General features: G+C 49.3%; 1 protein-coding gene across 1 annotated transcript in view; it reads left to right on the top strand.

Annotated features, from left to right (window-relative positions):
• Positions 1-1,877: 1,877 nt before the first annotated feature.
• The window catches only part of OSGIN1 (oxidative stress induced growth inhibitor 1), a 54,757-nt gene continuing 43,776 nt past the window's right edge, over positions 1,878-12,858 (top strand). Inside the window, exons 1-2 of the mRNA XM_011942178.1 lie at positions 1,878-2,027; positions 5,662-5,811. Of these exons, the coding sequence (XP_011797568.1) occupies positions 5,676-5,811 (136 nt within the window). The 5' untranslated portion in view covers positions 1,878-2,027; positions 5,662-5,675. The remainder of the gene's footprint in view (positions 2,028-5,661; positions 5,812-12,858) is intronic.

Here is a 12,858-nt window from a genome sequence, read left to right on the forward strand (position 1 = left end):
AGCTACTTGGAGGGCTGAGACAGAAAGATCACTTGAGCCCAGGAGGTCAAGGTAAGCTGTGTTCATGCCATTTGCACTCCAGCCTGGGTGACAGAATAAGACCCCGTCTCTCAAAAAAAATAATGCTGCCAATTAGACTGTGACCCACCGTCATTCAAAAGCTGCATCCTGACTTGAGAGATGTTAAAATATGAAAATGTACATCTCTGAGTTGATAAAATAGGGCTCCTTGACCAAGTACTTGATTTTCTTAGGAAACGTAGGAGTAATGTTTTGACATATCAAAGAAGGTTCCCAAGAGGATGAGGATAGTGCTGTTGACACCCTTGCTGTCTTAGTTTTCCCTTACAGTGCATCTTTCGTTGTTATGTTAATTTGATATAATTAGTATCTTCACTATGGTGAACACATTGGAACATATTTGATTTAGGCAACTTAGTTCAAATTGAATCGTTTCCATTCAGGGGTCTTACGGACTGAAGTAGTTAAGTCTAAATAGAGTGTTGAATGAAAGCCTGACTTGGTTTGAGATAAGAGTCTCACAGAGGAATCTCGGGAAAAGCTGTTTGGAGAATGGTCTTGCGCAGTTGTCTGCTTGAGCATTTTCATTCCCTGTGCTGGCCACAGCACAGAGATGGGCTTGATCCGTTGCCCATTGAAGGCCTGGGCTTTATCTTCTTTTCAGGAAATGAATGGCGTGCTGAAAGGAATGCTCTCAGAATGGTTTTCTTCCGGGTTCCTGAACCTAGAACGGGTTACCTGGCATTCACCGTGTGAAGTGCTTCAGAAAATCAGTGAGTAAGTATTAAGGTTTTCATTTTCTTTGTACATATATTTTTCATGTATATTTATGCATGTTTTATATTGGCTAAAAGTCAATCTATCTTCATTCACATGTACAGTTTATTTCAAGTCTAATAAAATCCAAACACAGTATTTGCAAATGCTGCGGCTGTCACCGCACATGATACTAAGATCATGGAGGAAGAGGAAGGGGCACCAAGAGAAACCGATGCATCCATCAGGGACCTGCGTGTGGGGTCTTATTTGCGTCCTCTTCAGGGACCTGCATGTGGGGTCTTATTTGCGTCCTCTTATTTAAAGCAAACACGCCCATTTTCTCTCTTCCCAAGACCCCATGATCAGAGTTGTAGAAACTCACTGGACCAAGCATTTGCATTCGTGATCAAAACAGCATTTAGCCCACCTGGTGGTTAAGATTTTTCCCTGGGTTAAAATCTCAAAACAAACTATATCATGCGTTACCTCCAGGACCCAGTATAACACAGGCTAGCATGTCATGGTGGCCTCACAACCCGGGACTCTTTGCACGTAGGTGTCTTCACATCACATGTTGTCCCATGGAATCCAAGGTTTGAAAAGTGGCCTATTTGAAATGTAACCAATTCAAAGGGCTGACAGTGCCTGCTGCCATTTCACATGCTGAAAACAAAATAGCGGTGGGGTGAGGTTGCTAGAAGACACCAGATGAGCCCCGTGTTTGCAGCACTGACAGGGCTTCACAGAGATCCCAAGGAAAGAGAAGACACAGTGTTCAACACTAAGTGTTTGATTAGGTTTCACCTGAAAATCTGCATGAATCCTTCCCCGGAGCCTCACAAACTCCTCTTAAAACTGGGATTAAAATTGGAGCACCATTTTGTGTGTAAAATGGTCATTCACTGTAGTTCCTCTCAGTGGGGGCTGTTTCTCATGAAAATGACTTTCCTTGAATCTTCCAGAAGAGTCCATTAAAGCTCTATTTAAAGAACTTGTTTGACTTAGGTGAATAGTATGAATAGGAGTCAGCAACCATTACTTAAGTTGTGAATTATGCATTTGTCTTATCTCTTTATAAATTTTGCTCCAGGGCTGAGGCTGTGCATCCTGTAAAAAACTGGATGGACATGAAGCGCCGCGTTGGGCCCTACAGAAGATGTTACTTCTTTTCTCACTGTTCGACCCCTGGGGAGCCCCTGGTCGTTTTGCATGTGGCACTGACCGGTGACATCTCCAGCAACATCCAGGTACCTGTGATGGTCAATCAGGGACAAGATAGGCACCCCACAGAGCCCCTTGTGTTTTTGTTTTGTTTTGTTTTTACTTGATTTTATCCTCTTTTTTTTTTTTTTCAAATAAATGGTTTTGGGCTTTTTAATTGGTTAAATAAAATCTCCAGATTTGTAGGTGTAGAGTGTAGAAGTGTAGCAGGCAGACAGTTATGGAGCAAGGAGAGCATTCATCTGGCTGCGTTAATCTTAGGTTGAGATACAGTTAAAGTCTATCACAGAACATGTTTGTGAGGCAGAAAAGAATTGTGAAGGGAGGAGAGACAGGATGCCTGGTTCATACATGGTTCGCCTTTACAGCTTTTGTTAAGTGCTTGTGGGGAGTTTTGAAAGATACTTGATTAGAAAATTGAAAGAGACACATCCTCATGCCTGATGCGGGCTCAGGACACTCCCTGGCGAGTGGAGGTGATGGGACTTGGGGTTGATAGCCCCGTCCTCTGGCAAGCTGCTCTGCTCCTGGATGAGTTTGGCAAGAATGTCTGAAACGCTCCTGCAGGCCCACGGGGGCAGAAGAACCAGGGAGCCCATTGCAGGGTCTGGAAATGGGAGTGCTAAAGACGGGTGGCAGGGAGCATGAGACCCCTGGGGCAGCGCAGGTTAGCTTAGGCCAGGAGGACGTGAGGGCCTGTTAGGAAGCTAAGTGGATGATGGCCCATCACAAGGTGAGTGCGCTAAGCAGGTGTCCTGCTGAGAAGTTAGAGAAGTTGAGTAGGGCAAATGGCAGACGTTCCTGATCACCAAGGAGAAACGCATTCCCTTACAATGTTTGTGTGTGAAAGAGTCACACTCCAACGTCCTGCTGGTGCGAGTAGGGGCCATTCTGACTTCTGTGAGGGCAGTTTGGCAACATGGATGAAAATGCAGAATGTGCATTCCTCCTGGCCTAAAAAGTCCACTCTTAGGAACTTCTGGGGAGATGCTCAGCCCTGAGAGTCAGATGGCTGTTCCTGCAGCATTGCTGACAGTGTGAAAGGCTGGAGATGATATCCTAGGGCCCATCAGGAGAGAATGGGCTCCAGGAGGGCGGTGTAGACACACGGCGCGGCCTCGCGTACATCGGATATCTGTGCATGTATTTAAATATTGATGTGGGTTTATATTTTGACATGGAAAACCAGCCTTGACTTATGGTTGAGTAGAAGTTCAGGTTTACACAGTAGCTTGTGTGTGGTGTGGTCTTATGAATAATATTAATAAAATCTGTTGAGTATGTGCTCTGTGCTTGTCAGTCTGTGAAGCACATTTTGTGTGTTACTGTTCAGAGCATCCTGTGATTTATGTGTTTTTTTTGTTTGTTTGTTTTGTTTGTTTGTTTTAAGCAGAGTTTCTCTCTTCTTGCCCAGGCTGGAGTGCAATGGTGCTATCGCGGCTTACTGCAACCTCTGCCTCCCAGGTACAAGTGATTCTCCTGCCTTAGCCTCCCAAGTAGCTGGGATTACAGGCATGTGCCACCATGCCTGAGTAATGTTTTTGTATTTTTAGCAGAGACAGGGTTTCACCATGTTGGCCAGGCTGGTCTCGAACTCCTGACCTCAGGTGATCTGCCCACCTTGACCTCTGAAAGTGCTGGGATTATAGGCGTGAGCCACTGCGCCTGCCTGATTTAGGTATTATTATGAGAAAACTGAGGCTTAGGGAACATCTGTAACTTACCTATGATCATAGAGCAAGTAAGGGTGGAACTGGAATTCAGACCCAGCTCACGTCCTGACTCTGAGGGGAGATGCCTTCCTTATGTGTAGATTGAGCATATGCATTTGGGCACGTGAGAATGTGTATGGGTGCGCAGTCCTCTGTACATTTGCGTGCATACCGAGAGCCTCTGAGACAGCCTGGAAAGGTGTTCGTCAAAAGGGCAGCAGCAGCAGGCATGGGGATTAGATTTTGGAGTAATTTGTCATTTTTTCTTCATGCATGGTTTTTTTTTTTTTGGCCTCTTATTCACTTTGCCTTACAATTTTTTTTTGCCTCTTTGACATTACATATACCTCACTCGTATAACTGAAGAAAGTTTTTTTATTTTGAAAACTTTGAAAAAAGATTGCTGGGATTTTTGCATAAGGAATCACAAGATAACTTACAGACTTCTTAAAAAACAAAGGAGAACCGGGCACGGCTCACGCCTGGAATCCCAGCACTCCAGGAGGCCAAGGCAGCCGGATCACCTGAGGTCAGGAGTTCCAGACCAGCCTGGCCAACATGGTGAAACCTCGTCTCTACTAAAAATACAAAAATTAGCCGGGTGTAGTGGTGTGCACCTGTAGTCCCAGCTACTTGGGTGTCTGAGGCACAAACGAGAATCGCTTGTCAGTAGGCAGAGGTTGCAGTGAGCCAAGATCGTGCTGCTGCACTCCAGCCAGGGCAACAGAGCAAGACTCCGTCTCAAAAAAAAAAAAAAAAAAGAAAGGAGATAAGCCTGGGAGTGATGTGAAGTGAGTTCTGTTCTGTGAACCACAGAGCTTTTCCATAGAGCACGGTGCAGGACAGCGGGCCCCTCCCGGGTCTTAGAGGATGTGCCCTTCGTGTCATGAGCCCTCCCCATTTCCTCACAGCAGCATTTCTTCACTTTGTAGGAGTCAGCGACCCTGTTAAGAATCTGAAGGGAAAAACACTGAGGACGTTTTCCTCAGGACAGATATGCATAGACTCACACAGTCCATACACTATTTCAGAACGTTCCTGGACTGACTGCCAGACCTCATCTGTGTGGTCCAAGCTAAGCACTCCTACTTGCAGAATGGACGGTAGCTGGTAGAAGTTAAAATAGTTTAAAGGGGTTCTTCAAAAGTAAGCTGGTGTAACCTGCTGCAAAGCAAATGAAAACGTAGCCCCCTGCTATTCCACTGTTACCCAGTGAGCTTTGGAGTATTAAGGATTATGCTTCAGAGTATTAGGGATTAGAAAACGCTGCCATCAGAATGAGAGGCAGTAAACTCAGATTTCAGCTAAGCGACTTCCCAGTCTAGCTCGTTTCTTAGAATGCCTCGCCGGGACGTCTGTGTTACTATTTAGGAAAAACAAAGATGGCATGAAACCCAAAAGGTACATGGAAAAGTCAAACAAAGGTATATTTCCTAAAAGAAAAGTGTATAGGACTGCATATGGCCTCTTGTAAGCAATTTGAAAAACCTAGGGTTCGGAGAAAAGGAAGAAAAGCAATTCAGTGGTGGGAAACAGCAGCCCTTTAGGAGAAGCTGAAGGAATTGGAGCTGTTTGGTCTCGAGGATCCGTGTGTTATCGCTGAGTGTTGGCAGGAGAGTTACAGAGCAAGTTTTTGTTTGCACAGAGGCCTAAAAGAGACAGAAAGGGGCATACATTGCTCTTCAGCAAAGTTTGCATGAAAATTTCAAAATGGTAGAAACGATGCAGCACTGAGGACCCCCAGGGAAGCTGTGGAGTCGCCTCCTCTAGAGAGGTTTCGAAACAGGGCAGCTTTTAGGCTCCATAGCCTGCACCCCAGTCGGGGAGCTGAGGTCTCTTCCAGCTCTTCCAGTGCTCTGAGAATTGTCTTCTGGTCCCAGCAACAGGGTTGCCATGTGGGCTGCAGAGTGGCCAGGCCAACCTTAGAACCATCGTTGGTGTTTTCCAGGCAATCGTGAAGGAATGTCCTCCATCAGAAACGGAAGAGAAGAACAGAATTGCTGCTGCGATCTTTTATTCCATCAGTTTGACCCAGCAGGGACTCCAAGGGGTGGAGCTGGGAACATTCCTCATAAAGCGAGTTGTCAAGGAGTTGCAGGTAAGCGCCGCGCAGGGAGCCCCAGTCACGCTTGGCTTCTGTGTGGTCAGGTCAGCGAACTCGTGGGGTGTCAGCTGCGACGAAGGACATGGATGAAGACAGAAGCTAAAGGGAGCGTCAGGGAGTAGAAAAAGTGCCAGAGGCCCCTCAGCAACTCCTAGGAGCCATGAGTCTCCCAGAGAGATGAGAATGATGCTGAGAGAGGCCTCCGGCCCAGCCGCCTGCACGATGCACTTGTGTTCTGAGGTCATCAGCTCTCTCTAGGGCGACCTCATTCCGACCTGCTCAGGATACTCTTGATTTCATGTGTCGTCCTGGTGTAAGGGTCACGCTGAAGTGTCCCAGCCAGGTGGCATAGCTGATGGTCATCCTGCCGTGCCTGTCCTCCCCCCTGCCCCTGCCCACACTCTCAGGGCCTCTGACACGTGACGTGCTGTTAGCATGGGCCTTCTCATGGCCTGTGAGGGAGTGCTGAGGTGAGACCAGACAGCTCGAAGGTAAATGCATCAGCTTAGTTTTGATCTAACTCCCCTTTCTTGACTGCCCTGTGAAAAACACATTCACCATCCTATATCAGAAATGTTGATGTTCACTCTGGGCCTAGGCTTTCAAAAACCACCAACCTCATCAGGGGCTTGGATAAATTCCAGTGAGTAGAATCTAATGATTAGGTGCAGTAGCTAGATGTTTGCTAATGAGTGACTCTGAGCAGGGTGTTCTCTGCGTTGGGGGCTGCAGTTGGCTGCAGCAGAGACCTTCAAGGACGACAGTGTGGCGTGGGAACGTTTACGTGCTCCTAGTAAATTCATAATCAGTTTCAAATTGAAGCCCTCTGGATTCAGCTGCGTATGGGCTTCATTACCACGCTGCCATATTTCCCCCGGGTAACAATAAGCCACAGCTTCTTCCCAGTTTCCTCGTTCCTCTGTCTTCACTGAGGGTGGTGATGAGCAGGGTGGGGTAGGGAAATGTAGCAGGGTAAGGAAGGCAGGAAGAGGAGGAGCATATCCCAGGATTCAGGGGAGTTAGGCCTTAGCCCAGCCGCTGTCCTGAGGGTGTCAGTTACCTGCCCCTGGGCAGCTGCTTACAAGTCCTCAAACAGGGTCTAGAAGGGAACGAATGGCCCCTCTGCATGGAGGCGCTCGTCAGGGTTTACAAAAGCAAAACACAGGTGGGCGCAGTGGCTCACATCTGCAATCCCAGCTGAGGCAGGCGGATCACGGGGTCAGGAGTTCGAGACCAGCCTGGCCAACGTGGTGAAACCCCGTCTCTACTAAAAATACAAAAATTAGGCATGGTGGCGCATGCCTGTAGTCCAAGCTACTCGGGAGGCTGAGGCAGGAGAATCACTTGAACCCAGGAGGCGGAGCTTGCAGTGAGCCAAGATTGCACCATTGCACTCCAGCCTGGGCGCAAGACTGTCTCAAAAAAAAAAAAAAAAAAAACAAAAGCCTGGGAGCTACCACAAATGCCCAGTGAGAGGAATGTGGTGAAGAAAATCATAATAGTCTTCTCTTTTCATATTACTCTGGTTAAAATTCTGTGGTTTCGAATTTTAAATGATAATGAGAAAATGCTCACGATATAAATTCATAATGCAAAATATAAAATAAGTGTCTCACCCATGCAAAAATCACATCAAGAAACACCAGTTTACTTTAGCAGACTGTTGAGAGTAGTTTTCTCAATGTAGTGCAGTATGATGGTTTTATTTTCTTCTGTCATTAATTTTTTTAAAAAATAGCTATAGTGAGCATGTATTAGGTTTATAGCCAGAAGGTAGTGGGTTGTTGGAAATGATCATGAGATCTCTATCTAGTTGGGACAATAACGATTGAACTGTGTCATGTGATACGGAGAGATACCTGCAGCGTCCCCCTTCTCCCCCTGTACCCCGTTCCGCACCCACTGTGGGGTGGCTGGGCAGCTCGTCGCTCACTCATCAGTCCCTGGCCACTCGTGTGCCCAGCAGCACAGCAGCTTCTGGGGCCTGACAGGTGGCCATGGGAGGAGCATGGTGTACGAGAAAGACAAGGTCTGCAGTGAGTAGCTGCGGTGCACCAAGCCCCACTCCCCACTGGCCAGCTGTCTGGTTTTAGGCAAGTCCCCCAACACTCCAGTCTCGGTTTTGCCGACATGAGAAGGGATGGTGGGGACAGAGACTCCCTGCCTTGGGGAGTCAGGATGCTTCCAGGGTCTGGTACTCATCAGGTTCCTGATAAATATTTCCTGCTGGGCATGGTGGCACGCGCCTGTGGTCCCAGCTACTCAGCAGGCCGAGGCAGGAGGATGGCTTGGACTCAGGAGATGGAGGCTGCGGTGAGCCATGATGACGCCACTGCACTCCAGCCAGGGCAATAGAGCAAGACCCTGACTCTAAGAAAAAAAAAACCAACAGTTCCTTGAAAGAAGATAAATAACATGTGCCACATGTCACTCTGACCACTGCACAGCAGCATATGAGCCGTAGGTTGAGAGGTGCTCATCTGTTGGTAATGTACCTGCTGAATTTGTGTGTTTTGTCCGCCTTCCTTTCCACCCCAACCATGCTTTACAGCGAGAGTTTCCTCACCTTGGCGTGTTTTCGAGTCTGTCACCTATACCTGGATTCACCAAATGGCTTCTGGGGCTTCTGAACTCGCAAGTGAAGGATCACGGGAGGAATGAACTCTTCACAGATTCGGAATGTAAGGAAATCTCGGAGATCACAGGTGGCCCCACTAATGAGACCCTGAAGCTCCTCCTCAGCAGCAGCGAGTGGGTGCAGTCGGAGACCCTGGTGCGGGCGCTGCAGACTCCACTCATGAGGCTGTGCGCCTGGTACCTGTATGGAGAGAAGCACCGCGGCTACGCGCTGAACCCCGTGGCCAACTTCCACCTACAGAACGGGGCAGTGCTGTGGCGCATCAACTGGATGGCGGATGTGAGCCTCAAAGGCATCACTGGCTCCTGCGGCCTCATGGCCAACTACCGCTACTTCCTGGAGGAGACGGGCCCCAACAGCACCTCCTACCTCAACTCCAAGAACATCAAAGCCTCTGAGCAGGTGCTCAGCCTAGTGGCCCAGTTTCAGAAGAACAGCAAGCTCTGACAATAAACCTCTCCTAAAGCACAGGCCCCAGCTAAGAAAATGATCGTTTTCAGGAGGGGCCGGGAGTTTTGTATCTGAAGGAGTTTTCCAAGCAAAGCCAAAGTTGACTGTGTTCTTGGCCCACAGCCAGGCCATGCTGTGAGGCCAGGCCTCAACTTCCCTTGCCTTGGGCGAGACACGCGCCCAGTGCAAAGCAGTTGTGGGTACGGGTGCACACAGATAGGTGGGTTGCTGTGCTGTCTCCGGAAGATTTCTTGTTGCCCTTGACCTGGCTCCCTGCCCGGGGCTGGTGCTGTGGTACTTACATCTTCAGGAAGCTGTGCAGCCTCTGTCATTGTCGTCCCGGGGGATCCGGCATCCTCCTAAGGACCAGGGCGAGTGGCCCAGATAAAAGTAGGTGTTCCTTTGCGCTCACAAAACAATGTGGCAATGGTTGCTTTAGCCATTTCTCACCATGCAATGCAGAGGGATAAAGGACTGTGCTACACTTCCCAGTTAAATTCTGAAGCTCATAAATGTATGAAAAGGTTTGTGACTTTGCACAAGGTGTGTGTAGTAAGTTAAATCGCGGAACACAAAAATGTTGCTGCTTGAGGCATAAGTTGAATGATAGGCTTTAAATGATCAGGGATTCAGGTTCATAATGAACTTCGCAGTAAAGAACATGTTTGTTCTGTAAAGCATTAAACGTCTGGTTATGTAATGGTGGTCATCTTTAAAATTAGAGACCTGGGAAGACTGGAATCAGCCAGCCAGCCTGTGGGGAGCTTGGGATGAAGGAGTCTGGGGTGTGTGGGACGAGAACAAAGATGAAGGAAGGGTTAATCACTGTGCTTGTGGGAGGAAGGTGGGTGTGTTTGTGTGTGTATATTTGTATCAGGGCACATCTGTGTGCGTGTACATGAGCGTCCTTGTGTATCAGGGCACGTCTGTGTGTGTGCACAAGCGTCTCTGTGTGTATCAGGGCACGTCTGCATGTGCACGAGCATCTCTTTGTGTATCAGGGCACATCCGTGTGCATGTGCACAAGTGTCTCTGTATTGGCACGTCTGTGTGCGTGTGCACGAGCGTCTGTATCAGGGCACGTCTGTGTGCAGGAGCGTTTCTGTATCAGGGCACATCTGTGCGTGTGCATGAGCGTCTGTATCAGGGCACTTCTGTGTGTGTGTGCACGAGCATCTCTGTATCGGCACGTATGTGCGTGTGCAGGAGCGTTTCTGTATCAGGGCACGTCTGTGCGTGTGCATGAGCGTCTGTATCAGGGCACATCCGTGTGCATGTGCACGAGCATCTCAGGGCACATCTGTGTGCGTGTGCACGAGCGTCTGTATCATGGCACGGCTGTGTGCATGTGCATGAGCGTCTATGTGTATCAGGCCACGTCCGTGTGCGTGTGCACGAGCGTCTCTGTGTGTATCAGGGCACGTCTGTGTGCGTGTGCACGAGCGTCTCTGTATCAGTGCACGTCTGTGCATGTGCACGAGCGTGTCTGTATCAGGGCACGTCTGTGTGCATGTGCATGAGCATCTCTGTGTGTATCATCAGGGCACGTCTGCATGTGCTCACACGTCTTTGTGTGTCTGTGTGCGCGTGTCCGCAGTTGCCCTGTCCTCAGATCGGCAGACAGGTCCCTCACCTTCCTTGCCTTTCGTCTCCCAGACTCGTGCCAGGCCCCTTCTCTGTCTTCTGCGTACGGCATGTTGCCTCATGACAGACAGTGGGATGGTGGAAGCTGTCTCATGCCTCTTGTTCTCCGGGCTGATTCTGAAAGCACCAGAGTGGCTTGCAAGCCAATCACTGCAATCTTGGCAGCCTGCTGGCCTTTCCTGCAGGCAGAGTTCTTTACCATAAGCGTCCCCAGACCCTCAGGCCTGCGGAAACCTGCTGGGCCTTACCGTCTTTGCTTAGCTTTTGGCCTAAAAAGCTAGGATCACCCGTTCCGGATCACTCCGGCAGCCTTTCGGATCCGGTGGCACCCTTCCCGGCTGTGTCTCTCACCTGTGCTGTCTGGTTCTCTCTTGTGTGGAGAGGGGATGATAGGAATTCCTGCCGCACAGGCCGCTGGGAGGACAGGCTCAGGTGATATCCGAGGAGGCTTTGGCTCACCAGAGGAGTTTGTAGGTGTCAGTCATCCCCAAGTCACTAAGAACTAGCACTGCTGAGGTGGGTCTCGGAATGGTGTTCAAATCCATTTTATCATTGTGGCCAAGGAGCCCGCCCTCCAGCAAGGCCGCTCATCACGTCACGTTACTCTTTAGGCCAAATGTGACCCCCGCCCCCGGGTTTTATTTATCACTAAGGCAGAGTTTCTTAACCTTTTGTGGGTTACAGATCACTGAAATTCTGGTGAAAGCCAGGTGGGCCTCGCCACAGGAGAACACATACGCGGTGCACAGGAGAACACGCACAGAGTGCACAGGAGAACATGCACACACAGTGCACAGGAGAATACACAGTGCAGAGGAGAACACACAGTGCACAGAATACATACACGGTGCACAGGAGAACACACTGCACAGGAGAACACACACACAGTGCACAGGAGAATACAGTGCATGGGAGAACACACAGTGCACAGGAGAACACACACAGTGCACAGAATACACACACGGTGCACAGGAGAACACACAGTGCACAGGAGAACACACACAGTGCACAGAATACACACACGGTGCACAGGAGAACACACAGTGCACAAGAAAACACTGCACAGGAGAACACAGTGCACAGAACACACACAGTGCACAGGAGAACACGCACAGTGCACAGGAGAACACACAGTGCACAGAATACATACACAGTGCACAGGAGAACACACAGTGCACAAGAAAACACTGCACAGGAGAACAGTGCACAGAACACACACACTACACAGGAGAACACATACAGTGCACAGGAGAACACACAGAGTGCACAGAATACACAGAGTTCACAGGAGAGCACACAGTACACAGCAGAACACCTGCAGTGCACGGAACACCTGCAGTGCACAGGACACCCGCAGTGCACAGGAGAACCTAGTGCACAGAGCACACACCCTGTGCACAGTTTTGTTTTGTTTTGCTTTTGCAATTGCAGGGAGCTCCCTGGCCCCCCACAGCCATTCATAGAGCCCATTCTGTTTGAGATAAAAACAGATCTCCGCCAGCTCACGTGAGGCTAGGCACCAGTTCCTCAAAACCTTTTTGGGCAGCTAGCAGCTCACCAGGTTGAGGCCGCTGCCTGTGAACAGTTGACAGACCCAAAGGCAGCCAGAATTTTCTGTGTCAGAGAGCCTTGTCTAACGGGCAGAGCTGGGAGACACCCAGGAAGACCCCCAGCCCATGCCTGTTCTCAGGCCTGAGGTTCATTCTCATTGTCTCCCTCTTCCCTTTCCCCTTCCTCCCTCCTGCCCTCGAATCTGCAAGGCCTCTGCCGGTGGCTGTGTTCTGCCAGGGCCTCCCAGGCTCCAAGATCACTGCCTTTGGGGAGCCCAGGAAGAGCTGCACATCCACTGCCTCTGTGTGGCAGGCGTGTCCAAGACTGCAACTCCTAGTTCCCACCTTTCACACCTCATCTCTTTAACCTCTTATGGAAAATTTCAAACATACGTAAAAGCAGGGAGAAATTGTATAACGAACCTACTTATCACCCAGCTTCCACAGTCATCAGTGGTTTTCTGTTTTTACCAGACTTTATCTTGGTACTTCTTATAATGCTTCACATTTAGCAGGTCCTCAGTGAAGATTGGATGGATGGATGGATGGAAGATGGATGGATGGATGGTGGAGGGTAGAGTTGTTTTTTTTGTTGTTTTTTTGTTTTTGTTTTTGTTTTTGAGACGGAGTCTCACTCTGTTGCCCAGGCTGGAGTGCAGTGGCCAGATCTCGGCTCACTGCAAGCTCCCCCTCCCGGGTTTATGCCATTCTCCTGCCTCAACCTCCCGAGTAGCTGGGACTACAGGTGCCCGCCACCTC

The sequence above is a fragment of the Colobus angolensis genome, unplaced genomic scaffold (genome assembly GCF_000951035.1).
Source record: "Colobus angolensis palliatus isolate OR3802 unplaced genomic scaffold, Cang.pa_1.0 Scaffold207, whole genome shotgun sequence".
Taxonomy (NCBI): domain Eukaryota; kingdom Metazoa; phylum Chordata; class Mammalia; order Primates; family Cercopithecidae; genus Colobus; species Colobus angolensis.